Source organism: Miniopterus schreibersii, assembly GCF_964146895.1.
Source record: "Miniopterus schreibersii genome assembly, chromosome: 13".
In the NCBI taxonomy this organism is placed as follows: domain Eukaryota; kingdom Metazoa; phylum Chordata; class Mammalia; order Chiroptera; family Miniopteridae; genus Miniopterus; species Miniopterus schreibersii.
In genome coordinates this window covers 11,486,355-11,514,089 of record NC_138113.1, presented here as the reverse complement: position 1 = coordinate 11,514,089, position 27,735 = coordinate 11,486,355, and the positions used below count along the sequence as shown (strand labels likewise).

Genomic DNA, 27,735 nt, shown 5'->3' with positions numbered 1-27,735 from the left:
AGGCCTACAGGGTAATGGAGCTCGCCAGTCGGGCTCCAGCTGCTCAGCCTTCTTTCACTATGATTTGCGCCAGGACTTTGAGTGCAACTTAATTGAGGAAGGAGGGCTGCACATGTATCAGCGTAGCTCAGGACTCAGAGGTCACCAACAGAACAGCATGTTCCTGCCCAGAACCCCAAAGAGCCATGACTCTGGTAACACTGAGCTTGGCTGCTCAGCCCTGGCTAGAGCAAGAGCCTGCCAGTTCTTTTTCTGGAAGAAAGCTTTGCTTATTACACTTAGCATCCTATGCTGAAGCCAGAATACATGCCAGGAAGCAGGAACTAGAGGCAGCTAAGCTATTTATTAAGTCAGTAGAAAAACTGTACAGAATTGAGGTGCAAAAGGAGACAGGTCAACTCCATGGGGGAGAGCTCTAGTCCAGTCCAGTGCCAGAAGTGTGGTCTGCATGTGTGTACGAGCACGTGAGCTACCTTGACGCCCCAGAGCATCTACTAAGTGTGCTGCCCCCGTGGGGGGCACTGGATTCTGAGCCCAGCAGCTGGGCCTGACGCTGAGCAGCTGAGCCCTAGAAGCGGCCCAGCACAGTGGCTAACAGGGCCATGCGTATGTACATGCCATTCTCGGCCTGGCGGAAGTAGGCCGCTCGGGGGTCTGAGTCCACCTCCACGCTGCAAGAGAAGGAGGAGAGTCACCACGAAGCCCGGGATGGCCTATCCAGGACTCAGTGCCCTCCTCCCACAGCCAGCCCCCAGTGTATCAGTTCTGACATCATGTTACCTTATCTCATTGACGCGGGGCATTGGGTGCATCACCACCATCTTCTTCTTGGCCCGGGTCATGATGTGGGGAGTTAGGATGAACTGTCCAAAGCACTGTGAGACAGAGGGGGGCCCTGTCAGCACCTCAGGGCAGTGCTGGCTACGAGGCCACAGCCAGGGCTCTTCCCAGTCCTTTCCACACCCACACAATGTTACCACAACCAAGGGGCCCTGACCAAACTCCAGGGGCCCAGCCTTCCCAGCCTTGCCAGGATGCCTGGCAGCATCAGCACTGGTTTTCTCCTCAATCCTGGCACTCACAGCCTCATATTCCTGGGTAGAGCCAAAGCGCTCCTTCTGGATCCGTGTCATGTAGAGCACATCGGTGTCGGGCAGCGCCTCCTCAATGCTCTCAAACTCCTCCTGAAAGGGGAGGCCGAGGCAAGGTGAATGCAGTGCCAGGTTCTGCCTACCTGACCTATGCCCCCCATGGCTTCCCAGGGTCTCACCTGCTTGGTGCCACGGGAGGCCACAAAGGCCCACACCTTGGGTGGCATGCGCAGGCTGGGAGGCGCCACATAGCGCAGGCTGACACGGTACTGGGTGAGCAGGCAAGCCAGGGAATGCACCGTGCGTCCATGCTTCAGGTCCCCCACCATAGTGATCTAGGGGAGGAACTCAATCACCACGAGGACCCCCAGAGCGAGCACTCCCTTCCCATTTCAAAGCTTTCAGCCTCAGGACCAGGATGTAAGCCTCCTTGATGTGGCCTTCCCAGAATAAAGGAACTACGTCACAACTGCCTCCCTCACCAGACCTTCCCTGGGCAGGCCACTACCCTCACCGTCATGCCGTTGACAGTCCCAAGCTCCTCCCTGATGGTGAAGATGTCCAGCAGGGCCTGGGTGGGATGCTCTCCAACCCCATCCCCAGCATTGATCACTGGCCTCCGGCAGTGCTTGGCTGCCAGCTGTGAAAGCAGAATCAGGGAAGAAGAATCCTGTATTCTGCATCTCCCTGCCTCAGTCCCGCTCTCCCTGGGTCCCCTCACCCATCTGGCCCAACCTGACACTTGCAGTCACAGAATATGGAGCAAGGGCCCTTGTGCCTCTGGGTCCCCAGGCACAGGTGCATAGGGAGGCCTCACCTCTACTGCTCCGGGTTGGGGGTGCCGGAGCACCACAACATCAGCGTAGCAACTCATGGTCTGCACGGAGTCAGCCAGGGATTCACCCTTCTGGACAGAGGATGTGGCTTCTGAGAAGCTAAGCACAGCGCCCCCAAGCCGGGCCATGGCTGCCGCAAAGGAGCTGCTGGTCCTCGTGCTCACCTCGTAGAACATGGAGGCCATCACCTTCCCCTGTGGGGAGAGCAAGATTCAATGTGTATGTGTGTGTTCATCTTAGAGAACACACAGGCTGCTGCTTGCCTCCTTCCCCAACTTACAGAAGAGGAGCACTGAGAGAATCCTTCCTCCCAAACCTCCCCATGACCTGAATTTCCACCATTTGTGTCACTCTAAGCTAAAGGCTCTGCTTCCAAAAAGCCATTGCTAAGTGTCTGAATGTGACACACATCCTCTGGGAGAAAAGGAAATGTCCTAGCTCTCTCCCATGAGTACATCAGCACAGACCAAGTGACCAGGTGAGGGGCTGATGCTCAGGGCTTCGCGAGTCAGCTATGTGCTGACAGGAGGCAGATGGGGAACACCTAGAGCAGCAGGCGTTTCCAGACAGAGAAAGCTGTTATAGTGGGAGATTTGGACTCACACAAGGGGCTTATGGCAGGGGGAAGAGGCCCCTGACCACTGCACAGCCCTGCTGACAGGGGCCAGGATCCTCAGCCCACAGCCCTGATCCTGACCTTGAGGATGTCAAGGCTCCGCTCCTTCTGCACCATCATACGCAGCGTGTGCGCCACATTGAACAGGTGAGACATCTAAAAAAAATCCCAAGTCAGCTAAAAAGGCAGTGGCCTCCAGAGGTCCTAGTCCCAAGCTGCCAGGTCCTTAAAGCTCTGGATGTCCCGATCCTCCCTCCCCCAGGCACCTGATCCTTGGTGAACTGCTGGACGGACAGGATATGTTGGCCCACTAATGAGTGCAGCAGGGGTGAGGTCTGGGGGTGCAGCAGGCCAGGGGTCCCCAGGTTCTGGGGTGACGCCTGTCTAGGTACTGGTGGTGGAGGGTAGCAGGTGCCATCAAGGGTTCCCATCAGCTCTGCTGTGAGGGACGGGGCAGAAGAGGCTGGTCAGAGTGTTCCTCCCGCCCAGGCCAGATGAGAGGTCCCTGAGGTGAGTGCGTGTTCTGGGGAGTCTCTCACCTGGCTCAGCTGCCTTCCGAGATGCCTTTTCCTTTGGCTCCTCAGCTGCAAACAGGGCAACAGGACAGATATAAGCCTGTGGCTGGGGTCTGCAAAGAGCCTCCCGTCCCCCCGGACTCTGAATCACAGTGTCTGTGTTAAACTGACTCACACCACAGTAGCACTAGCAGGTTAGGGCAGGGCAGGAAGGACTAGCAGCTCTGGGGACACACATGTGATTTCCCACGGGGGCTATTGTGTGTGAGCAGTGGTCCCCTCCCTGGTGGCAAAAGGATTCTAGGGAAGGGGAACATCAACTGACCACCTAGATTTACCCCATGCTCTGCTGCCCCGGGGGATCCCAGCTCCTGCGTATAGGAATGCAGTTGCCCACAACAAAAAAGGGCCTCTGAGAAGGAGCTGTGGGATGCCTACCTTACGCTAGGCAGACTGATTTGGGCCAAGGTGGGTACTAGGATGAGGGAATGGCAGGAAGGACGGGATAAGTGGACAATGATTAGGTGCTCGGAGGGGAGGGCCTGGATCAGCTCCTAGGTCACTGAGTCTCCAATCCTGTCTATCGGGGACACTGGTGGGGGAGCCTGTCCCTACACATCCCTAAGTCCAGGTGGCCCACCCTATACATAATAGGACCTCTCTTTCTTACCTGGCAGACCTGGGTCCGAGGCTCGGTGGATTCGGGGTGGCAGGTGAAAGCGGCCATCAGGAAGCCCTGGGATGCCCCGGCGGGGCCTTTCAGGTGTCTGGAGAGAAAACATCAGTCTAGTGTAATGAAAACTACTGATCCAACCCTTTCTCAAATTCAATCCGCCATGAAAAGCCAACCTGCCCGCTACCCACATGGATTCCACTCTCTACCACCTCTCCTGAGCACTATGCTCTCCTTAACAGGGACAGACACCCTGCCTTCTAGAGATGTATGCTGGCTCCATGACAGGCCCCCAGAGATATGTCTGGCTGGGTTAATGGGTTTGTGTTTCCCATAGGTAGCCTCCTAAACTGAGAGTTAACTGTTTCACAGTAGACAGAAGTAGGTGGTGGGGCAAGTAAAGAGCCTTCCGCCCTGAATCCACCAATGAAAATGCTTATGTCGTTAACCCCACCCCTGGCTGCAACTCCCAACACTCCATCCCAGCCTGAGCATTGTGCCTACCGTGGTGACCTCACTGCTGGCAGGGGTTGAGGGTGTGAGTTGGGGAACAGCGCCCTGAGGCCACTTGCGTACATCCTGTCCATAGCCTGGAGGCACCAGAACCTACAGACAGAAGGTAGGGGCAGGGAGGAATGAGGAGAGAGCCTGACTGGGATGGAAGGAATGGAAACCAGCAAGGAGACAAACTGCCCTAGGGGAATATGCCCACCCACATATAGGGCAGCTGGAGGGGGTAGTGGGGAGCACAGATGTGCTGGGACAAAAATGACACAACTGGGACTGGGCACAGTCCACACACATACCTGCCCATCAATATAGGCGACCTCTCCTCGTAGGACCACACGTCGAATAGTGCCCTTCAGCTTCTGCCCCTCAAAGGGAGTCCAGTGGGCCTTGGAGAAGGGCATGTGGCTGGGGACTGTCCATTCATGCTCCAGATCCACCTGCCCAGAGTGGTGAGTTATGCTAGGAAAAGCCCACCTCATGGAAGAAACCCAAGGGCTGGAGAGTCCCCCACCATTTTGGGCCCTCATCCCATCATCCCCACACCTCCACATAGGTGTCCTCTTGTGGGGGCAGGTGAAAGATCCGCCGAGGATTGTGGTGCATTCGCTGTAGCAGGTCATCCAGACTGAGCCGGCCCTCACTTACAGCCGTCAGCAGCAATGGCAGCATGGTCTCCAGCCCGGGGAAGCCAGGGGGAGGCCTAGGCCCACATTTCTCCTCCAAGGTGTGGGGGGCTAGGAGAAAGAGCATTACCCTCAGCAGCAATCACCTCCACATCTGGGAAGTCACACCACCACCAGGGCTGCCGCCTCACTCCCAGCACTAATTTTTTCTGGGAATGGGAAAATAGGGAAATAGGGACTACTGCCATCTTTTGGAGTCCAGACTCTTTACCCATATTCTTTTGTTTACAGTTTTACTTAATTGCTCACTCTTCAATGGACATTTATCAAGCACCTATCACAGACCAGGCACTGTACTAGAAGCTGGGGTACTACACAGATCAAGTCCCAGTCTTCATGGAGCCAGAGTCCTGGCCCAGATCCCCTGAGCTGGGGAATGGGCCCTGCTGGGTAGAGGAGGGCCCTCTCACCATGGTCTGAGGCAAAACAGTCGATGACAGCCATGTTCTCCCACAGGGCCTCCACGTCCTGGCGAGATCCAAGCTCAGGCCGGACGTCGCCCTTCCCAGGCCCGAGGCGCTCGAGGTCGTCACGGCTCAGGAACAGATGGTGGGGGGCCACCTCACAGGTCACTGGCAGCCCCCGGGCCTTTGCGGCTTTAATCAGGAGGATCTGGTGGGGGAGAGCAGGGAGATCTAGAGGAGGCCTGATCCTGCCCTACAAAATCCCCACAGCCAACATCCCTTCTTGAAGTTACGGGGTAGACAAGCTAAGGGTTCTGGCTCCTTAGAGCCTTTACTGCCCCCAAGACCTCCCCTGACCTCCAGGTGTTACTGGGAAAGCAAATGGAGCATTGGGACCTCTGGTGTATCTCACCTCCTCCTTCCGTGCCACGTGACAGATGTGCACTGAGCGCTGGGTCAGCTGAGCCACCATGAGGACAGCAGCCAAACTCTGCCGCTCTGCGTGGGCCACAATGGGAAGATGGGAAGGCCAAGTCTCGAAGTGCTGGAGGGCAGAATAAATTTTCCAGGAGTGCTCAGAGCCTTTGATTCTCCATGCCTGTCAGAGCCCAGAGCATTCACAGAGCTCTCTGGGCTCCTCACTGCTGTTGGCTCACTCTCTGGGGCCCTCCAGCCAGCAGGGATTATCTGGCTGCCTGCTCCCACATGCCCACTCCCTACCTCCATCCACTGGTCCATGCTGTCCAGCCGCAGCTCAGAGAAGGTCTCGTTGAGGTAGAGCTTCAGCCCTGCAGCAGACCCAGCCACAGTACCCAGGGTCCCTGCATTTTCTGATGAGGCTCCGAGGAATAAGGCAAAGTCACAGCGGGCACCAGCCTCTGCTAGCTGGAGAGAATACATGAGATAGAGCCCAGTGGCATCCATGCCAGCCTAGCACCAGTGGCCTAGGCTCCTGGGGAGGGGCAGAGGGAGCAGAGCTCAGGGAGGCAGGGGAGGCTAGTGGGTCACCATGAAACAGGAGTTCAAGAGCTCACCTTCTGGGCCAGGGCCAGAGCAGGGGCATCAATGATGGGGGGCCGGGTATTAGGCATGGCACACACCATGGTGACGCCCCCAGCTAGGGCAGCAGCTGTGCCTGAGGCAAAGTCCTCCTTGTGTGTTCCACCTGGTTCCCGAAGGTGCACGTGGACATCAATCAATCCTGGGACAATACAGAGGTGGTAAGATCAAAGGAAGATTCAGAGACATGAAGGGCAGCAAGGAGGTGAGCTGGGGTGGCAAGAAAACACAGGTGAGAGGTGGCAAGGTTCCTCAGTCAAGGGCACTGTGGATTGAGGAATAAAAGAACTCAGAGTGACAAAGCTGCTGGGGCCTCCACACTCTATGCAGTCCAGGCAGGGAGTGGACCCCTCAGCCATTTTCCACCACACTGGGTCTCTATGACTGCTGTTACCAGTGGCCAGAGCCAGGTTCTCCTGAGTTCTACTTACCAGGTAGCCGCACAAGCTTTTGGGAGGTCATGCAGTCAACATGCACCTTCATAGGAGGGACTGGCCCGATCTGGCCCAGGGCCTGCAGATGGAAACCATGGTCAGCTCTGATTGAAGGGCATCCTTGGAGTTGTAGGTGGCGACTGGGTTTCCCATAAACCAGGATCCTACCTCTCTACACTTACCTTTTCTCTCTGCAGCCATAAAGTTTGATTATTAGCATGGCCACTTCACAATGAGATTTCCCAATCCCGTGACACACTTGCTTCTCCCTCCTCCCCCATTAGCACTGGCTGTCTCTCTCCCTGCACTCAGGTCTCAGATACCTCCACAAACAGTTTGGTGCATTTAATATCAATGATGAGGGGCACAGAAAAATCAGCGGCCAGACGTCGGGTACGGTAGCCCTTGGTGACGAAAGAAGACAGACGGCGGCCCCCAGCTCCACGCATGGACAGGTTAATCACAAGCTCAAAGTGATTCTCAGCCAGCTGCTCCAAAATGCTTCGCTGTGGTGGGCACTCACCATCGACTGCCTCCTCAAAGTGCCAGTCCACAGCTGTTACCTGTGGCCCAGAGACAAGGTTGGGGCTAACCTGAGGGGTCAGGAAGGCCAGCCTGAAGGGAGGGAAGGTGGCCTGGGAGCCCATGAGAAGACTGAGTACCCCCTGGACCAGGGCTGCCTCTATTTGCTAGTGACAGAGTCTATTTCTTGACAGGGGAGACATCTAAACTTGGTTACCAAGGACTCTGTGCAGTATGAGCCCCCACACACATACATAGAGATAAAATTCTGGAAGAAAATATATCAGAATGTTAATAGTAGAGAGGTTTTAGGGCTTTTTTTCTCTCCGCTTTTCTGCTATTCTCTCTCTGCATGGGATATACATGATTTGTACAATAACAAAAGCAGGGGAAGAGGGAAAACATTCTTTGGCTCTTTCAAACCCTCGAAGGCAGGCAGTGTGGGGTACGTTGTGGAGTCCCTGTACCTTGACGCCATGCTCAGTGTAGAAGTCAGCAGTGCCCAGACTGGCATAGAGGCTGTAGCCCAGGCTCTCCAGCAGTCGCACAGTTGGGAGCAGCTCACTTTTGTTCTGAACCAAGCAGAAGATGAGGTTGTATTGCCCCAGGCTTCCACTTCAAGGTCAGGGCATCTGCCCCCATCTCTCTGGGTGCCCCCCTCCAGATTCTATACCTTATAGCTGCCAATGGTCAGCAAGATGTTCTTCTTGGGGATCTTAAAGCCAGTGCTTAGCATGGCCTTGAGGTAGGCCTCACAACGGCTTTCCCCAAAGCCGGCCACTTCCCCGGTGCTGGTCATCTCCACACCCAGCACCACGTCAGCACCCGCCAGGCGGGAGAAGGAGAACTGGGGCACCTGAGGGAGCAGGATGGGAGAGAGGCCAAGGCGTGAGGGGCCCATTTCTGCGCAGTGGGAGAGGAGCCACAGCCCCCTCTCCTTGTCCCATCCAAACAGGTGAGCCTGCCCTGCTGCTGCTCTACGTGTGCCCTACACCCACCAGCTAGTGCTTCCCAACACACCCGGGCCTTAGGACACTTCCTCAACAGTATGCAAATCAAACACCCCACCCGTCCTTCAAGGCCTCATTCAAGTGCCACCTCTTCTCTCAAGCCTTCCCAGGGCACCCTTTTTGGAAGTGGTGTCTGCTGTCTGTAAACTCCTTTAGCGTTTTGTTTATATCTCTACTATGTAGGTTTATTACAGACCGTTCTATAAACAAGCTGTTTTTGGAAGCAACTTCTCTTGCCCCCCATTACAAGAGTGAAAGCTTCTAAGGGACAGGAGCCATCTTGTTACCTATGGCCTAGCAATGCCCTGCCCTCAGCAGGTGTCTGGTCTACACACCGACCGACGATTTGTGAGGTGAAGGAGCTCTCTCCCACTCTGTCCCCCTGCTGCTGTCTGCAAACCTCAGGGTTTCGATCCTCTTTACCTTGACCCCCACGACTCCAGAGCCAGTCATGAGCCCCACAGGTTCCACTTCTTCCCCCATGATGACCCGCGTGGCTAAGGCTACTAGGTCTACACCTAGTGTCTTGGAGACGAAGGGAAAGGAGCGAGAGACACGCACGTTGCATTCAATAACTTTCAGCTGGTCGTCCTGGGGTAGAGAAGAATTGGTCAGGCCTTCCACAGGCTGGGCTTGCTGCCACTACCCCACTGACCTCAGCTCTTCCCCTCACTCACTATTCTGTGGGTAATCAACCAGGTACTAAAGCCTGAGGACACTGCAGGCCCTGGCCATCACCCATCCCTCCAGCCTTCCTGCCTACTTTCATGAGGGCAGGAGACAGTGCAGGGCTCCCTGGCACTGGGGCTGGCACACAACTAGGAGGCGCTGTGGTCCTTTAGTCCCTTCCTTTAGCCCCCTCTTCCTACCTTGGCAATGAGCTGCAGATTGAAGGGTCCCGTGACCTGCAGTTCCTGGCCCACGGCATGCACGATGGCTTGGATCCGCTCCAGGGTCTTGGCAGTAATGTCCTGTGGTGGGGTCACTAGTGTGGCATCCCCTGAATGCACGCCTGCATTCTCCACATGCTCAGAGATGGCGATGGCCACCACCACACCGTCACAGGCCACAGCATCCACGTCAATCTCCTGGGGGGCATTGCAATGTGGTATAGGGCAAGGGCCAATTTCTTCTCCCACTTGCCCCAGGATGCTCCCTTCCTTTAAGAGCTTTAGCACACCCATCCTTCCCAGCGCACTGTGCCTATGAATTTCTGTAGGACCAGAGAGGGGATTCTCATTAAGGGCTGGGAGCCTGCCCTCAGAGACTTGTCTGTAGCCTACCTTGGCCTCCTGAATGAACTTGGAGATGACCACAGGGTGCTCCTTGGAGACAGCTGCTGCACTGCTCAGGAAGCGCTCCAGGTCCCCATCAGTGTAGGCCACATTCATAGCAGCACCACTCAGCACATAGGAGGGGCGCACCACGCAGGGGTACCCCACGGTCTGGCAGAACTGGCGAGCAGACTGAGGGTGCAGGGAGCTTAGCTAGATTAGTCACACTAACCCATGACATCCTCCAGCCTCCCACAAGGCCCCAGCCCACCTCTAGGTCACTGAGCTCTCTCCACTGAGGCTGGCTGATACCAATGGTATCAAGGAGCCGTGAGAACTTGAAACGGTTCTCAGCGGAGTCAATGGCTTCAGGGGAGGTGCCTAGCACCCGGCACTGCTGCCGATGCAAAGCCATGGCCATGTTGTTGGGCAGCTGCCCACCCATGGAGAGGATCACGCCTTCAGGGTTCTCCAGCTCATAGATGTCCATCACTACCTACAGTGCAGGAGGAGAAACAAGTGGTGGTGACAAATGGGGTCAGGACCTCAACCTTCTGGCTCACTGCTCCTCACCCTCCACCCACATCCCTTCACATCCCACAACTTCCAAAGAATCTTAGGTCAGCCAGCTACTCCCAATTGATCCTGGCCACTCAGGCCGAGGGGCAGCCTTCATCCCTCTCACCTCAAAAGAGATCTCATCAAAGTAGAGTCGGTCACACATGTCATAGTCAGTGCTAACTGTCTCTGGGTTGTAGTTCACCATGATGGTCTTATACCCCATCTGCAATGGGGGGGGGGGGGGGGAGTCTGATATCAGCAATCAGGTGAGAGGAAGAGATGGAGAAACTAAGCCAAAGCTCCTACTTTAGAGAGCACCACCTCAGCTTCCTGAAACAGCTGTACAGCTCGCCCGGCTTGGGAAGGAAGTAGGGCCAGCACTGTAGGTATTGGAGAAGTAGGTACAAAGTGCTGGAAAGGAGACACATGCCTTGTGTGGGGCACAAGACAGGCTAAGGGGACCCTTGCCCCCATCCCAAAACCCTACAATAGATGCAAAGAGTAGCAATTAACAGAAAGTGCCAGGATGAAGTATGGGTGGAAGGCAACCTCTGGAGCTAAACAGAACAGCAAAGAAAACAGTGTGAAAGAGTAGCTCTTGTACCTTTCGGAGCTGCTGGATGCAGCCCACAGCACACCAGTCGAACTCGACGCTAGAGCCAATCCGGTAAACGCCAGAGCCAAGGACCAGGACATGAGGTGTTCGAAAGGTAAGGTCATGGGTGGTACTCCAGTATGTCAGGTATAAGTAATTTGTCTGGGCTGGCCACTCAGCTGCAACTGTGTCAATCTGTTTCACCGCTGGGCAGATCCCCAGCTCCTGACGCAGCTTGCGAACAGCCAGCTCTGTGCTAAAGGAAAAAGGACAGGAACATAGGCCCTGGGAGTGGGTGACGGACTGAGTAGGGAAGGAAGATCCCAGGGCAGGGGCCACAGAGGAAACACCTAAGGATGAAGGTCCAAGGCCTTCAAAGCTCCCCACTCTCCCTCCTTTCCAAGGGCCCCTCACTGGTACAAAGTCTGGCTGCTCTGTTTCTCAGCCCGAGGCCCTTGCTGCCATCTCTCACCTGAGAACCGCAAGGGCAATCTGCTTGTCTGAGAAGCCAAGGCGCTTGGCCTGGTGCAGCAGGTGCGCGGGCAAAGGCTGTCCGCGGTGCCGCTCCAGCAGCTGGGCATGTGCGATGATCCCCTTCATTCGGTGCAGGAACCAGCGATCGATGCGTGTGAGCTCATACAGGCGCTCCACAGAGTAGCCAGCCCACAGAGCGGCCGCCACCACAAAGATCCGCTTATCTGTTGGAGTTTCCAACTCCTAATGGGGAGAGGGCAGACAGATGGATACAAAGAATTGTGCAGAGGCAGATGACAAAATGTTAAGCAAAATGTTCCCAATCTACTGTCAGCAGCTCAAAAAGACTAAAAGCATGACTGTCATCACCTCTGAAAAGGAAACTGAAGACCAGAGCAGAGGCCCTGCAATTGCAAAAACCTGGACATCGATCCTGGCTCTGCCTCTTACTGCCTGTGTGGCTTTGAGCAAGTTCCACAACCTCTCTAAGCCTCAGTTTCCTCATCTGAAAAAAACAAGCCTAATACATTCTCATATAATAAATGAGATGAACTACACAAAATTCTCAGCAAAGTGAAAACACAGCAAATGTCCAATAATGACTGCTACTACTATTACTGGTAACAGGCTCATGGGCTGGGACAAAGAGCAGCAGGGTCCATTTTAGGGGTGTTGCTGGGGGAGGAGGGGTGCACTTACCATATCGCTGACCGGCTTTACTGTGTGATCAAAGCCCACACAGTTCTCATCCACCATGCGCAGAGCCTTCTGGAAGGCCTCCTCAAATGAACGCCCAATGCCCATGACTTCACCTGGAAACATAGACTATAAAGACTGAGGGCCTGTTGGTAGAGGGGAGCTGCCCAGATGTCTATGGTTTATAGTCAAACCTCCGGGAGGTTCTCAAGTCCAGTCCCATGGTGGTGGGATTTATGGTGTTTCATTATTGAAAAATCTTAAATTTTCAGCTCTTCCCCCTATAACTTTCATGTTTTATTAGTGAATATGGAATTCAAATGCTTAAAATGGGCCCTGGCTGGTGTGGCTCATTGGGCATCATCCCATGCACCAAAAAGGTTGCTGGTTTGATTCCTGATCAGGGCACATGCCTGGGTTTGTGGGCTAGATCCCCAGTAGGGGGTATGCAGAAGGCAGCCGATAGATGTTTCTCTCCCTCTCCCTTCCTCTCTAAATATTAATTTAAAAATCTTAAAATAAAGTGCCTAAAATGGGCAGGTGGATATTGGAATGTTATAATTTATCACAGTGGCCCAACCATTATTGGTTATCTAGGTATTTGGTTTTCTTTATTCATATTGTGAAGACCATCTGGAATCTGACTTATCCTTTAAAACTTTAAAAAAGTATGGATCAGCCCTAGCCGGTTTGGCTCAGTGGTTAGAGCATTGGCCCATGGACCGAAGGGTCCCAGGTTCGATTCTGGCCAAGGGCATCTACCTCGGTTGCAGGCTCAGCCCCCAGTAGGGGCACGTGCAGGAGGCAACCAATCGATCTCACTCTCACGTCAATGTTTCTCTCTCCCCCACCCTTCCACTCTCTCTGAAAAGCAATGGAAAAATATCCACAGTGAGGATTAAAAAAAAAGTCTGGATCATAGGAAAATGATCCCACTACTCACTGAATTTACCCAGAGCTAATCACATTTGTAATTATCACTTCAGAGTATTTCTTCCTGGACTTTTTTCGCATGTATGTTTTAAACATGATCATAGTGCACATACAATTTCCATCTGCTTTTTTCCTCATCACAAGCATGTTCTCACATTGCTCTGTGACCTTATTACCACCAGTTTAATTCCTGCATAATTTACCACAATTTAAAAAAATTTTTTTTTTAAATTACTGATTTCAGAGGAAAGGAGAGGGAGAGAGAGAAACATCATGGGAATCGAACCACGATCTCTTGGTTCATGGGTCGCTGATCAACCACTGAGCCACACCAGCTGGGTGATTTACCACAGTTTAACTGCTTGCTTACTGAAGGACATTTAGCTTTGATGTGCATATCGCTCTAAGTGAGGCTGTGATTTTTTTGTGCTTTCTTTTAACTAATTTTTTTATTGATTGATTTGGGAGAGAGAAACATGGACTTGTCCCACTTATTTATGCAATCATTGGTATACACTTGTACGTGCCCTGACTGGGATCAAACCCGCAACCCTGGTGCATGGGGACGATGCTCTAACCAACTGAGCTACCCAGACAGGGCTGTTTACTGTGTTCTGGGTTAGCTCCTTCAGATAAATTTCCAGAAGTATAGCGGCAACAGGTAAGACACATTTTCTGGGTCTTGATAAGTATTAATTGCTTTATAGAAGTTTGTACTTTATAATACAAAGTGTAAGTTTAACTAACCTTCTAAGAAGTGTGTATAATCACTTAAAACAATTTCTGATAATAAGCAAAAATATTACCTCATTTCACTAATTTCTATTTATTTATTTACTTATTTAAATCCTCACTCGAGGACATGCTTTTATTGCTTTGAGAGAGAGGGGAAGAGAGATACACACTGATGTGAGAGAAAAACATCTATCGGTTGCGTCCCGTCCATGCCTCAGCTGGAGCTCAAACTCGCAAACTTCTTGGTGTGTGGGACGATGCTCTAACAGCCACTTGGCCAGGGCTAGATTTGATTTCTGTTTATTAATAGAAGGGAGCTTCCCTCTTTCCCCACCCGTTTGCTTACTGATTTCCTCTTCTGTAAAGTTTTGTTCATGTCTTCTGAAAATTTACCCCACTGTCTTCAAGTATTTACAAACTGTATTTTTTATTTATGATCCTAATATTTGTTTCTTTAAAAAAACAAAGAAACATCAAGATACTAACAGTAGTGTTACGGAAGTAGATTATGAGTGATTTTAATTCATTTGTAATGTGGTTATATTATAAAAGTTTTTATTTTGGATTAAAAAAAAACCCAACACTCATACCTGCATACCTAGAAAAATTCTGGAATCATATATATGCCCAAATTAATCTTTGTGTGACAAGTGATTAATTATTCTTTGGTTAAAATTTCTCAATGATAGATGTATCTTACTTGTATAATAAGTTACAAAAAGCTACCAAAGATCACATTCCAAGAATACTTGAATAGATGTAAAACACTGGAATGTCTCATCTAGGAATCAGTCTTTGTCCTATTTTCAATCCACTTCTTTTAGCCACAATTTAATTATGGCTTCGTTCCCATGTTTATTATAATTTTCATATAACAAATTCATCTCCAGAAGGAACAACTTGGCAGTCTGGTAAGATTTCTAAAAATTCTGAAATAATATCTGAGCTCAGACTTTACTTGTTTAAAGGCTACTATTGCTCTTAATGGAAATTTGAGCACAACGAAATGCTCTTATCCTTAGCTGGTGGCACTTTGGTTCGTGCACATGCTTGTTTGTCTAAGGACACTATAAGGAAGCATATTAACTCAGTTCCAGCATACTCTACCCCTGGTCGGAGGCTGACCGCTACACCCATTCACTTCACTACTAAATTTCCCTGTTTTTATGAAAAAAGACTCTGAAATCCTGCTTGATCTTATACATTGTGCTAGAAAAAAAATTTTTTTTAATCTCATTGAATGACCATGGCAAAAAGTGCCCAGAGAAGGGGATGTGCTGAGGATGGCTACCACTGTGCTGACTTGGATTTCAAGAGTTCAGAGAAAAACAGCAGTAATTGCCCCAAGCAACAGAATTTAAACTAGCACAGTCACTACCATTAACAGCCTAAAGGCCACTGGCAAAATGCCATGAAATGCTGTGGGTGGAGTTTCACGGAACTGGCCTCACAGTATAAGAGAACAACACTTTCCTTTCATGGGCACCTCAGTTACTCAATGGTAAAAAAGAGATGAGCTTCTCTGACGGCTACCACCCAATCCCAGAGACCCTGACATGCCATCTGGGAGTGGAGGTGGCATATGTATTCTGACATAGATTTCCAGATGCCTTTGATCCCCACTCCTACTGAGAACTACTATCTTAGTTTGAAATGTCCCTATTAGCTCTGAGAAACTATTCCCAAGAAGCTGCTAATATAGACTCTGAAAGGTCATGCCAAGGAACTAACTCTATGACATTCTGTATTTGTGAGACAGGTAGGACCCCGTGGGGTGGTCTGGGGAGGGGTCTCGGGATGTCTCTCACCAACGCTCTTCATGCAGCTTCCAATCTTTGTGCTGACGCGGAGGAATTTGCTGAGGTCCCAGCGAGGGATCTTCACCACACAGTAATCCAGGCTGGGTTCAAAGGCTGCTGTTCCCCCAGTCACCGAGTTCCTGGGAGCCATCGGGTGGGGCACCAGAAGAACAAAGTGGGAGATATAAAGGTTGAGCTTCCAGGTAGCTCTCTCCATCCCCATACATCCAAGCTAATGTCCTCTTCACATTCCCTGTCCATAAGTTTTCTTTACCTCCCTGATCTCTCCCCGCCCTTGTACCTGAGCTCAGGCAGAGGGATGCCCAAAGCCAGCTTGGCTGCCACATAGGCCAGAGGATAGCCTGTGGCCTTACTGGCCAGAGCAGAGCTGCGAGACAGCCTGGCATTCACTTCGATGATGTAATACTACAAAGAGAGAGAAAAGAAAAAGTCACCAGGTGCCCGGCCAGGCGTGGCTCAGTGGTTGAGCGTTGACCTAGGATCCAGGCGATCAGGGTTGCGGGCTCGATCAATGACTCTCTCATCATTGATGTTTCTCTCTCTCTCCCTCTCCTTTCCTCTCTCTAAAATCAATAAAGATATATTTAAAGAAAAGAAAAGAAAAAGTCACCAGGTAACTGGCCTAGAAGGCCCACCTAGGCGAGATCTCAGAAAGGTAAGAAATAAAGCCCTTCCCAAAGGGAATGTAGCAAAAGTCCCCTCAGGGTCTGTAGGGTCAAAGGCCTCTTGGCCTTGAGACCTCAAAATTATGGAAGGAGGTCCAACAGCTAGAATATCAGCTCTAGGACCTAGAGTCTCACCTGCTCAGACTCGGGGTTCAAGGCATACTGCACATTGCACTCCCCAACAATTCCAAGGTGCTGGGTCACCTTGATGGCCGTCTGCCGCAGCAGCTGGTACTCCCTGTCATTCAGCGTCTGGCTCGGAGCCACCACTATGGACTCACCAGTGTGAATGCCCAGTGGGTCCAAGTTCTCCATGTTACACACCTGTGAAGGGAAGGTCCCATGGTGGTCACTGCCAAGGGGGCCAGGAAAGACAGGAGGCTGTATCCATCCTGGGTCTGAGGGACACTGAACCCTCAAAGATACAGCCCTGGCCTCTGCTCTTACAAGAGCTCAGACTGCCTGACACTGCTCCCACCCTGACTCCATCACTCACCGTGACACAGTTGCCGTAGGCGTCTCTCACCACCTCATACTCAATCTCCTTCCATCCCTTCAGGGACTTGTCTACCAGGACTTGGCTGGTATGGGCAAAAGCTGGGGCCACGAGAGCAGAGAGCTCCTCCCTGTTAGAGGCAAAGCCAGAGCCCAGGCCGCCCAGGGCAAAGGCTGCACGTACCAGCACAGGGTACCCCAGTCGCTCGGCAGCTGCCTGGGCCTGCAAGAAGCAGAAGAGGTGAATAAACAGGTTGGGCCTTGACTGCTTGCACAGAGGGTTCCTGGGTACAGAGAAAATAAAGTGTAAAGAAAATGACACCGTTCTACCTCCCTCTACCACCTCTCAAACCTGTTCAAGAGAACTTGCTGCCTCACTGGGGGCCACGTATTCTCCAATCTCTGCCATCCTGGAGGCAAAAGCGCGCCGGTCCTCAGTCAGCTCAATGGTCTCTACGGGTGTGCCCAGGACCCGGACCCCATACCGGGCTAGCACCCCAGCCTTGGTCAGCTCCACACCACAGTTCAGAGCTGTCTGGCCCCCAAAAGTCAGTAATATGCCATCTGGGCGCTCATTACGAATCACCTGTGGAAGGAGAGGGAGGAATGACAGGCATTAAGACCTTGGGGTTAGGAAATGGATCAAAGATGTTTAGAAACCCAGCATGACCACCGGATCCCCCTGCCCACACAGGTCCTCCTCCTCAGTCCAGCCTTACCCCAGTGACACCTACCTGGGTTACGTAGTGAGGCGTTATGGGAAGAAAATAGACCTTGTCAGCCAGCCCCTGGGAGGTCTGCACTGTGGCAATGTTGGGGTTAATCAGCAATGTCTGGATGTTTTCCTCCTTCAGGGCCTTGATCGCCTAGGGAGAAAAATGGCATGTCAGCCTCGATTGCAGAAGCAAGACTGTAAACAGTCTCAGGCGGGCACTTCTCTTCCTCTCCTCCCTGTATTCTTAGTCCCTAACAACCAACTTTTACTCCTCAGGACCTCACCCATCCGCACAGTCCCCAGACCTCCTCCATTTCCTCCCACAACCAATGCTGAGGCCTCAGCCTTTCTCTTCAACAAGCGTGCTCATTCCTAAGGCTCACACACCTGGAGGGGCAGGATGGCCATGATTTACCTGAGAACCTGAGTAGTCAAACTCTCCAGCTTGGCCAATGGAGAGGCCCCCCGAGCCCAGGATCAGAACCTTCCGTAACGGTGGAAGCCCAGCGCCTGGGCTGGGAGTCCCAGGCAGACAGAGGCACTCAGTCAGCCGCTGTCGAACTGTGAAAACAAAGAAAAGTCAGACTGTTAGCTGAATGAGACCTGAGAGAAATCATCTGGATTAACCCCCCTCACTTTACAGAAGAGTCCAGAATGTGTCATGCCTCTAATGAGTGGCAGAGTCAGAACCAGAACCCAGGACTCATGAGTCAGGAGCAGCTTTCAGTAGGAGTATAAATAAATCATCTCAGTTTTGTTGCCTTCCCACCCTACCTCAACTTCCCAAACGTCTATCAGTTTCCTGGGGTATGTCCATCCTAGAGCTAGCCCTGTTCTGGGTTCCACATCCCAGTTCCTCTTAGCTGCTTACCTGTCTGGCCCCCAGGGTTTCCAGCTGTGACCTCTTTCACAGTTTCCAGAAAGATATCAAAAAGAAGCTCCATATCTGAAGGACCAGCTTGGTGCTCTGGGTGAAACTGGACACTGTTGAGGAAATTGGGTCATAAAACCTGTCATCATCACTGGCCTGGGCACTGGCAGCCTCAGAGGTGGGAAGTGGGATAGATAACTGGGGCCTGCTATGATTCTTTACTTTTTGATCTTCCAGTCCCAGGGGGCTTCAAAGCTGTACACATTCGGTTACTCTGCCAGAATCACCCAGGCTCACCTGAAGAAGGGCAGGCTGTCATGTACAATGCCTTCATTGGAATGATCATTGGCGTTGGTGAAGAGAGGAAGCCAGCCTGCCGGCAGTGAGTCTGTCTCCACAGCAAACCCATGATTCTGGGATGTCAGAAAGCAGCGCCCAGAGCCCACCAGCAAGCATGGCTGGTTATGGCCTCGGTTCCCATATCTGGAGATGGAAGCATGCTGAGCCACAGGCCCCTTTCACCCTCCTTCCCCACTGGACCAAACCCAACTCATACTGATCTCAGGACTTAACAGCTCCCGCTCTGTTTCAACTCTAATGAACACCAACTCTATGCCCCTTCCCAAGACTCCCCACCCCTCATGTCAGTAGTGCAGGCCCTTCCTCTTCCCATAAGTCCCACCTCATCTTATAAGTCTTGGCCCCAATGGCTAAGGCCAATAGCTGGTGTCCCAGGCAGATCCCGAAGACAGGCCGGGGATTAGGTTGGGATAAGACACGGCTCACTGCAGATATCACATTGGGATAGGAGGCAGGATCGCCAGGGCCATTACTCAGGAAGAGACCCTCATATTCTGAAACCAGCAAAAAAGATAACATCAAAACCAGTATTCAACTAGAGACACACTTGCAGCCCTTACCATTAGGGCAAAAGGCCTTATCTCCATTGTCTTCCCTGCAACTCATGTTGACTTTTAGCAATTAGACCAAGGGAGAGATCTTCCACCCATGCTGTTTTGTCTGTGGTCCTATAGAGACCCCAGCTACTCACCCTGGCTGTCCAATGCATGGTCCCAGGGTACCACAGTGACCTCCGCCCCACGCTGGCACAAGCACCGGATCTGATTATACTTGAGGCCACAGTCCAAAGCAAGGATCCGAGGGGTACCCCCCACATTGAATACCCGTGAAGCCTGAGAAATAAAAGGCAACGGTTGGTGGCTGTGATCAGTGGGTACAGATATGCGCACACCAACCCCCTAACTTTGAGGCCTCTTCTGATTCTCCCTTAAGTGCTCTCCCCAGTTATGGACAGACTGTAACTACTGTGCTATAGCTTGCAACACTCTCCCACTCTACCTCTGTACCTTAATGGAGACCTCCGGCACCAGAGGGCGGGCATTGGGGTCCAAGAATGGCAGGGCTGAAGGATCTGTCCCATCCTGGACCAGCTTTCCCAGCAGAGACCCTTGCTCTCGCAACTTCTTAGTCAGCTCCCGAGTGTCCACTCCTGTCAAAGCAGCACATGCTGAGAGATCACACTCCCCCTACTCAGTCGTGCATGAGGTTAAGACTTCCAGAAGAACTTCCATCCCAGAGCCCTGAGTCACACACAGCTGTTCCACGGGCATCAAAATCCTAAGCCATCCTGATGAAAATACACTACACCATCAAGTATTCTTGCCAAAAATATCAGATCTGAATTATACCATGATTCCAGATCTATTTGTTTACAGAAAATGATATCAAGATTTATCTGTTTACAAAAAAAGAACATGCTAAATGACACTACAGGAATGTAATCAACAAAATGCAGACTGTGGGATACTCCAAAGAAAAACTGACCTGTTATTATCAAATAGGTTACAAAGCCCATAGACTAAAAAGATATAGCCAAAAGCAATGTATGGATCTTGTTCAGATCTAGATTCAAATAAACAAATCACACAAACAAAAAAATCTGGTAACTGGGAACATTTTAAACTTTGCCTGGATATTTGATATTAAGGAATTATTGTTAATTTTTGAAATTTTTGATGTTATCGTGTCATGTTTTAAAAGGATTATTTTTTCATAGATATTTAACTATTTATGGATGAAATCATACAATGTCTGAGATTTGCTTCAAAACAATCTGGGGGTTACAGTACTGGTGATAAAATAAGTTTAGCCCTGAGTTGGTGGCTATACAAGCTGGGGGTTCATTATATACTATTCTCTCCTTTTGTATGTTGGAACTTTTCCATCTGAGCAAGAGCTCAAGTTCCTTGCCCCAGACCCCAATCTAAACCTTCAAATCAGATTCCTTCTATCACCTTGGACTCCAGTCCCAATAGTGCTCAGAGATCTCTTGATTCTTTCCACCCAAGCACCTGTGCTCTGCCCAAACACATTTGTGCTTGCACCATACCTTGCAGGCCAGGTATGCCATGCTGCTGCAGCCACTCGTGCAGGGTGCAGATGGAACTCCAGTGGCTGGGCGTGGGGCAGCACTCACCTACCACCAGACCTGCCACATGGATCCCCGAGGATTCAAACCACTGTTGATGGAAGGAAGAGATCATGAGGAGCTCAGGGCCATACACCTTCCTATGTCATCTTTTCCCATTGTATGGCATGAACCCTGTACTTCAGCCACACTGAGTGACCTGTCATTCCTTAAACACACCAAGCATCTCATGCTTTTGCCCTTTATCAACAGTGCTGCCCCCCATATGAAATACTGAACACATGGGCCCAGGGTGCCTGATTAATAATTGAAAATGACATTTTCCTTTTTCCTTCCTTTTCCTTTATCCAAAACTGAGATCACAAATCCCCTCTTCTGTGAAGCTACCCCCACTCGCCCACTGCAGCTTGTGCCTCCTCCTTAGAGCTCACCTAAGCTCACTTCATTTCCACTGTTCTTGCTATTTACATGGTAATATGAATGTGTTTGTGTCTTCTTCACAGAACTGTGAACTCCTCAAGAGCAAGGTGACTAATACATGGTAGCAGCCAATAAACATTTACTGAGTGCTGGGGGAAGAACAGAGAGCATGAAAAAAGACAAGGTCCCTATCAGTCACAACATTAATTTGTTACTTAGGGAGCATGAAAATTAACAAGGTAACACGTAAATAAACAAGATGGTAATTACAGAGTGTGATAAAAACAGTGTGAAACAGGTAGATGCACAGTATCTTACTAAATAAAAATAAAGGTTCAGGGAATAATACTACACATGATTATACCCTCCTCCTTCATAGGGAATTATATTTTTAAAAAGATAACACAAATTTGTTATCCAACGTATAAGCACTTAGTAACTAAACAGGTCATTTATGAGGGAGGGAGTAACATATTCAAATTACATCTGCTTAATGAAAGATTTAAAGAAAGATAGATATTGAGATTGTTATTTAGGGATTTGAAGGATAGTTTGGCAGAACCGTGTCCAGGAAGACTAGTCTACACATGAACAAGTGTGTTCATAACACATGTGCCACAAAAGCATCTGTGGTGATCTGGTGGCTCTAGGAGACCTTACCCTGATTCTGTCAGGGCCTCAATTTTGCAGGTTTATAAAATCAATTTTGTCAGTGTGTTTACAGTTGACAAAGCTGAAGACTGACATGTTAAGCAATATACCGCATTATAAACCACAATGCAGTGTATTAATAGGTTTGTGATGAGGAATGGTCCTTTCGAGAAATAACAAGTATGTCCCTTACCTATAGTTCCCTTTCCCAAGTGGAAGGCAAATTAAGAATTAAGGCTCAGTAAGCCTAAATCACAACAAAACAAATTTGAGAAATACTGCAACTAGGCTATGGTGACTTCTCCTATTAACTTTTTCATTTTTTTATTACTTGAACTCTCAGAGGGCAACTTAATATACAAATTCCAGAGGAGGAGGAATAGGGGAACCTCATTGTGGGAAGAAGCTGAATTTTCTTATCTAGATGTAAGAACTCTACTGAAAAGTGGTAGAAAATGAGGCAAGGTAAGGAAAGTAGGTTTAGAAAGTGATAATCAACTTCACTGGTTTGGTAGCTGAACTGGGACCCACTGTCACTGGAAAGGGTGTGACCCTAGTTTATAGTCTCTTTCCCACTAACCTATTTACTCTGAAAGCATTGCTCCCATCATCACAGGACTCTACTGCTAAAAAATCTTCACTGGTTCCCTATTTTGGTTGTGTTTTTTTTTTTCATTTCACTGGTTCCTTACCAAAGCCCAGATTCTGGCTTGGCCTCCAGCACTGCGCTTCTCAAGGTACTTAAGCCCTGCATAGTACTTGTTTTATCACTTCGGTATGTATCTTTGTTCTCTCCAGGATGCCTAGAAGAATGTCAATGTCTTCACTTCACTAAGTTAATAATTACTGATTTGAAAAGGAATTCAGAGAAAGCATTGGATGTGGCTACCTTGCTGAGACCGAACTCATCCACTTCATCTGGGGGGATGCCATAGTTGCCGATCAAAGGATATGTCAGCACTAAGATCTGTGCTTTGTAGGAAGGGTCTGTGAGGGCCTCGGGGTAGCCGACCATACCGGTTTGAAACACTGCAAGAGAGAGGCAGGGCTGGGGCTCAGGCCGGGCCTGCTTCGGAACACTGCCCCACTCGATGGGAATGCCCCAGTGGAGGCTGCCTCGACTGTGAGATGAAAGGGGCTAAGCTGGGGACTTAGGCGGGGTGTAGAGGCGGGGGTGCAGGCGGGAAAATGGCGGGGTCTGGACAGGGCAGGCTGGGCACAGAAGGGCAGCAAAGAGTGGGATGAGGTCGGCAGCCGGACCAGGCTTGCTTACCCACTTCTCCGGCAGTCGACACAGCGGCCCCAAAGGGCTGGCCCCGCAGAACCAACCCATCCTCCAACACCAGGGTCGCCATGGGAACGGAGCTTAGAGACGTGGGCAAACTGAGACGCTGGAAGCACAGCAAGTTTCCACCTGTGCTGGAACCACGTGAGGACTGCGAGCCCGGAGTCGGTACACGTGGCTAGCGGCGCGGATGCCCGGAGCAAGTGCGCGGCGGAAAGCGCCGAAGCTCCAGGAGTGCCGGGAGGCTGCGGACTGCGGCGGCGCGGAAAGCGGACGGCGTGAGGGGCGGGGCCGGCACGTAAGAGCCGGGGCGGGGGGAGGGGCGGGGCGAAGTTGGAGGCTCCTTCCTACGCAGCGCAAAGCCCGGAGAAGCCTGTGAAAGAAAGATGCCTTCTCCACCCCAACCAAGAAACACACAAAGCCGGACACCTTCCCCTAAAAAAAAAAAAAAAAAAGTTTATTATCGTTAACAGCACAAATGGGAACAGGTACAGGTCCACTCCCGGACTGGAATGTGCCACTCCAGTGTTGTACAAGGTTCTATCTTCCTTCCATCCATGGCTTTATCCTTGAGGAGGATCCTCTGGCCAGCCTATCTAGGAAGCAAATCTCCCTGGCTCGGCTACAATAGACTGAGATGATCTTCAGGTCAGTAGGAAGACCTATGGAGTTCATGAAGCTTTCCGGCGTTGGGTTCCCCACAGCAGGATGGAGATGGATAATGTGGTGGATCCCAGAATCCCAAAGAACATAAGTAGCGAGAATGATCCCTGTGAATAAAAGATTTTTAAAAACTCATACAGCGTTACACCAAGGGCTACATCCTAACACCCAGTTCTTTCCTAGTATACCGTATATCCCCTCACCCAGGGCAATTTTTCAGCGTTTCCTTCACTAGGTAACTTGAATCAGCTGCTGGTCTTATGGCTCTACTTTCTGAGAGGTATTTGCTCTATGCATTTCTCTTATCGCTCAATAGAAGAACTAATTCCTCACCTGACGCATACACTTGTAGCCATGGAAGCCATCAGCACAAACACACTGCAAAAGACCTGGACCATCAGGCACACAAGATCCATTCTCAGGACATATTTCTGGGAGTCAGAGAGAAACACAGAACATCACTGGATCTCATTAAGTATGTTTCTCAAATATCTGCTTCAGTTTAGATTATCTCAATTATTTCTGTGTCAAAGGAGAAGAAAGATGACAGATAATCAGAACATAACCTTTTCTTTCCAAGGGGTTAGAGCCTCAGAAACCTGAACAAAAGTCATGTAAGCAATTTTACCATCTTTGTGATCTAACGGGGAGAATACAAAGGAGGAAAGGCAGTTTCCAAAAGGATGGAGGTGAGACAGCATACCTGTGTCCGCACTGCTATTGCAAAGGTTCCTTTGCCCTTGACAGATTTGGTTGTTTGTATAAAAGGTGACAGTATTCCAGGCATTAATACCTCCAGGACAGCTGACATCTTGTGGTAGTATCCTGAACACAACACAAGCAGTCTTAGTATGCAACCCAAAGTTACTGAGCTCACAGCACTGCCCCTCTTTGATTCTTTCCCTAACCCCATACCCTTACAGAGTCTGGAGCTGGATAAAGCCATGAAAGGTGTTGGCCAAGTCATCCTTTAGGGGGTTTGCTTGCAGGTCTCTGAAAAGCAGACACTGTTAGCACCGTGCTTCAGGAAAACACCCTACTTACATCCACATATCTTCCTTAACTGGCATTCCAGTTCTCATTCTGAGTGGTCCAAGATATGACATTAGTATTCAAACATTTTTTTAGGAGCCCATTCTCAAAGACTTTCCCATCAACGCTTCATCATAGTCACTTTTTATTAGGGAGGATGACAAACCACTTACATGATGATAGCAGTATGAGCTTGAAGAAAGTTTGGACCAAGGTCCTTCAGAGAACAATTCTGGAGATCCAGCCTGAGGAAATAAGGTAATCAGTATAACTATGTGTCTCTCTCTATCCAGTGTAGACTAATACAACTCTTTTCCTGCTAAATATTAGTTGAACACAGCTGTGTTCAGGGCCATGCACTAGATGCTGTAGATGTTTTAATTCTGCACTGTCCAAGTCAGTCACCACTAGCTAGCTACATGTAGCTACCTAAATTAATTTAAATTAAAAAAATTTAGTCCCTCATTTGTACTACCCGCATTTCAAGTGTTCAGTTAACCACTAACATGTAGTTAACAGCTACTGTATTGGAGAGTATAGATATGGAACATTTCTATCATGGCAGAAAGTTCTTTGCATCTGTGCATATATTGGAAGAAATTTGTTTCTTGTCTAGATTAATGAATCTCACATTATGATTCTCAGGTCCACAAAGGACCTTCAAATGGAAAAAAATTCAAATCACAGAAATGGAAGTTTTTTTCTGAGTGCATTTTCTACCACAGATTGGATGTAAACTAGTGGATATTAAGGACCATGCCACATTATTTTCTTCAGTATCTATTGCTGTCTGTTCCTTTATTCTACAAGTATTTACTGAGTGCCTACTAACTGCAAAAATCTGGAGTATAAAAAAACCCCTCAGTATCTTAGCTTTCAAATGGCTTACAATGTTGTAGGGGAACAAGACCAAAAATAAAAACATTAAATATGAAAGAAATCACAGGACAATATATAAATAAATTTGAGTAGTACAGACACTAAGGTTAGTGGAAGTAAAAAAATATTGTGGTATTTAGTAGTAGGGAGAAATCACAAAAGATATTGGAATTAAAGAACAGATAGTCTTAATTTGGTGGAGGAAGGCAATTTCAGGTAAGGAGAGAAGCCTGAACAAAAACCAAATAAAGAAACAAAGGTACAGTGCTTTTGAAGGGTTTCAGTGGACAATTAATTGGAAATCTAATTTTAAAGCCAGAGAATGGTAATGAAAAAAATTTGGTTTTCAGAAAATTTAACACAGAAGAATTTAGGTAGATTAGGGAAAGAGGAGAATGGAAGCAAGACATGATATTTTGAGTTTGAAGTGAGAGTGCACTCAAGAGGGAATGTTAGTAGGAAGCCAGAAGCACCTGCTTGGAGAGAGGTCAAAGGATACTAAAAGAGATCTAATTTGGGGGACACCTACATGGTGGCTACAGTTGAAGCTATAAGAATTAGGTGAATTCTCAAGGGTATAAAGGGAGAAAATGCAGGTACTAACCTGCACAAGGGGACAGGTAGAGGAATTTGCCCCAAAGACAAACATGAATTAATCAGAAAGGGGGGGGGAACCGTATTAGCATAGTGTCTTGGAGGCTAAGGGGGTCATTTCATGGAGACACAGTAAATAACCCAAAGCCTTGATAATAAACAAAAACCAAAGCCATAAAAGCCTTTAAAATAAAACAGGCAAAAATTAAGACTTGTATGTAGTTTAAACCAGGAAGAACCGCAGGATTGTCTACTTAGCCAAAAATGCTATAACAGATTTAAAAGTATGAAAATCATGGTTGAAATGCCTCTAAAATAGGCACAAATATTTATCTCAAAAGCCAATCAGGCAAGCCTTGATGAATCTGGGTTGGGGACTCTTTTCCACTATCCAGGGATGTCTTCTCCTCCCTCACCCCAGGATGGTGCCCTTCTGATTCAGGCAGCAGCGGGAGTACAACATTAGCTCTGGCGTCTGCTTACAATAAAGGGCCACTTCTGACAAATTTCGCACACGCCCTGGGCACTGGATGCATATCTGCAGAAGAGAGAAAACGATTAGGACTCCAGAAAATAAAGCCAAGAAAAGAACAAACAGTAATCAAAAGTTAACTGCCAGCACACCTCTCCAGAACTAGGGAAGTGTCCTACCTTTATCCGGTTTGACTAGGAGATGCCTTTCTTCCCAAGCGCCAAATCAGCGCACCAGAGACTTTCTGCACCAGACTACACCCAGAGAAGGCTCTCATCTTTGAGGATCACTATCCGAACATATGTATTATATCCTCACCAGTGACTTCTCAATCTGACAGCCCCGGTCTGGCCGAGTGTAAAAGGATTACAGGTACACAAATAACTCAGCAAGCATTACAGACAATCCTGCCACCGCACGATATAAGGCACTCGTGCGTGGAGAGCCTGAAGAGCCAAAGGGCTCATCTGTAGAAGGAACTTAAAAGTTACTGAAAGATTAAGGTGCGAGGAGGTCAAAGATCAAAGGCTCTTTGGATGTCAGCAGGGCAACGGTTCTGGGAAATCTGCGCAGAGTGAGGAATCTTGAGCGCCAGCCCGCTGGGCTTCGGCTGGTAAGGCCTCAAGGGCAAAACCAGGGAAGCCGACCGGCTGGGGAGAGCTGAGGGCGGCTGAGCGCGACACACAAGCTGGCCCAGCACCTCTGCTTCAGTCCGACCTCTAACTTGCTTCTGTACCTCGGGTAACGCCAGAGCCCTTTCCACGCCCAGAGCGAGGAGCAGGGCCGCAGCCCAGGGTAGCGGGATCCGAGGCCTGCCAGGACCGCGAGAGGACATTTTTTGGCTTTCCGAGTCCTTCTCAGCAGATCGCGAGATTTGGCGCGTGGCTCCGCCCCCAGAGGGCGTGGACTAGTAGTGCGGCCAGTTGGCCGCGCAGGGTGCTGGGGGTGGCTGCTGCTCGCGCAGGGCCTGCTTGCTTCTCCGTGCGTCCCAGTCCTCGTTAGGGGACCCCGGCCCGCTCCCGTCCTTCTCCTCCTTTAGCAAAGGCCTCCTGCCGCCGCTCTTTCAGCTCCGTGTTCCTTGCGCCAGGACGCCGGGGTCGCGT

At 49.9% G+C, this 27,735-nt stretch overlaps 2 protein-coding genes across 7 annotated transcripts; both read right to left on the bottom strand.

Moving 5' to 3' along the window:
* Positions 1 to 324: 324 nt before the first annotated feature.
* On the bottom strand, positions 325 to 23,435 carry CAD (carbamoyl-phosphate synthetase 2, aspartate transcarbamylase, and dihydroorotase). 3 transcript variants are annotated; one of them, XM_081155881.1, is made up of 44 exons: positions 22,981 to 23,435; positions 22,597 to 22,736; positions 20,598 to 20,727; positions 19,555 to 19,697; positions 19,239 to 19,380; positions 18,870 to 19,041; positions 18,485 to 18,670; positions 18,188 to 18,300; positions 17,732 to 17,877; positions 17,336 to 17,467; positions 16,954 to 17,187; positions 16,603 to 16,824; positions 16,242 to 16,430; positions 15,722 to 15,846; positions 15,430 to 15,560; positions 11,957 to 12,069; positions 11,256 to 11,500; positions 10,793 to 11,039; positions 10,313 to 10,411; positions 9,899 to 10,123; positions 9,637 to 9,819; positions 9,223 to 9,441; positions 8,777 to 8,944; positions 8,017 to 8,199; positions 7,811 to 7,915; positions 7,145 to 7,384; positions 6,819 to 6,900; positions 6,363 to 6,529; positions 6,049 to 6,213; positions 5,741 to 5,872; positions 5,335 to 5,536; positions 4,785 to 4,975; positions 4,538 to 4,678; positions 4,236 to 4,337; positions 3,729 to 3,825; positions 3,083 to 3,127; positions 2,810 to 2,982; positions 2,625 to 2,699; positions 1,909 to 2,121; positions 1,606 to 1,731; positions 1,271 to 1,426; positions 1,083 to 1,184; positions 781 to 875; positions 325 to 671 (listed from the first exon to the last, which is right to left on the bottom strand). In XM_081155881.1, the coding sequence occupies exons 1-44, from the start codon at positions 23,060 to 23,062 to the stop codon at positions 569 to 571; spliced, it is 6,681 nt and encodes a 2,226-aa protein (XP_081012007.1). In that variant the 5' UTR covers positions 23,063 to 23,435; the 3' UTR covers positions 325 to 568. The 3 variants fall into 3 exon arrangements, with proteins under 3 accessions (XP_081012007.1, XP_081012008.1, XP_081012009.1); XM_081155882.1 differs by having other exon boundaries at positions 2,810 to 2,979; XM_081155883.1 differs by lacking the exon at positions 22,597 to 22,736 and having other exon boundaries at positions 22,981 to 23,120.
* ATRAID (all-trans retinoic acid induced differentiation factor) lies at positions 23,425 to 27,541 on the bottom strand. Of its 4 annotated transcripts, none has more exons than XM_081155890.1 (7): positions 27,369 to 27,541; positions 26,577 to 26,698; positions 24,861 to 24,932; positions 24,577 to 24,648; positions 24,359 to 24,480; positions 23,989 to 24,086; positions 23,425 to 23,762 (listed from the first exon to the last, which is right to left on the bottom strand). In XM_081155890.1, exons 1-7 carry the CDS (start codon positions 27,465 to 27,467, stop codon positions 23,664 to 23,666), a joined length of 684 nt encoding a protein of 227 aa, XP_081012016.1. In that variant the 5' UTR covers positions 27,468 to 27,541; the 3' UTR covers positions 23,425 to 23,663. The 4 variants fall into 4 exon arrangements, with proteins under 4 accessions (XP_081012016.1, XP_081012018.1, XP_081012019.1 ...); XM_081155892.1 differs by having other exon boundaries at positions 26,644 to 26,698; positions 27,369 to 27,515; XM_081155893.1 differs by having other exon boundaries at positions 26,644 to 26,698; positions 26,812 to 27,479.
* Positions 27,542 to 27,735: the final 194 nt, after the last annotated feature.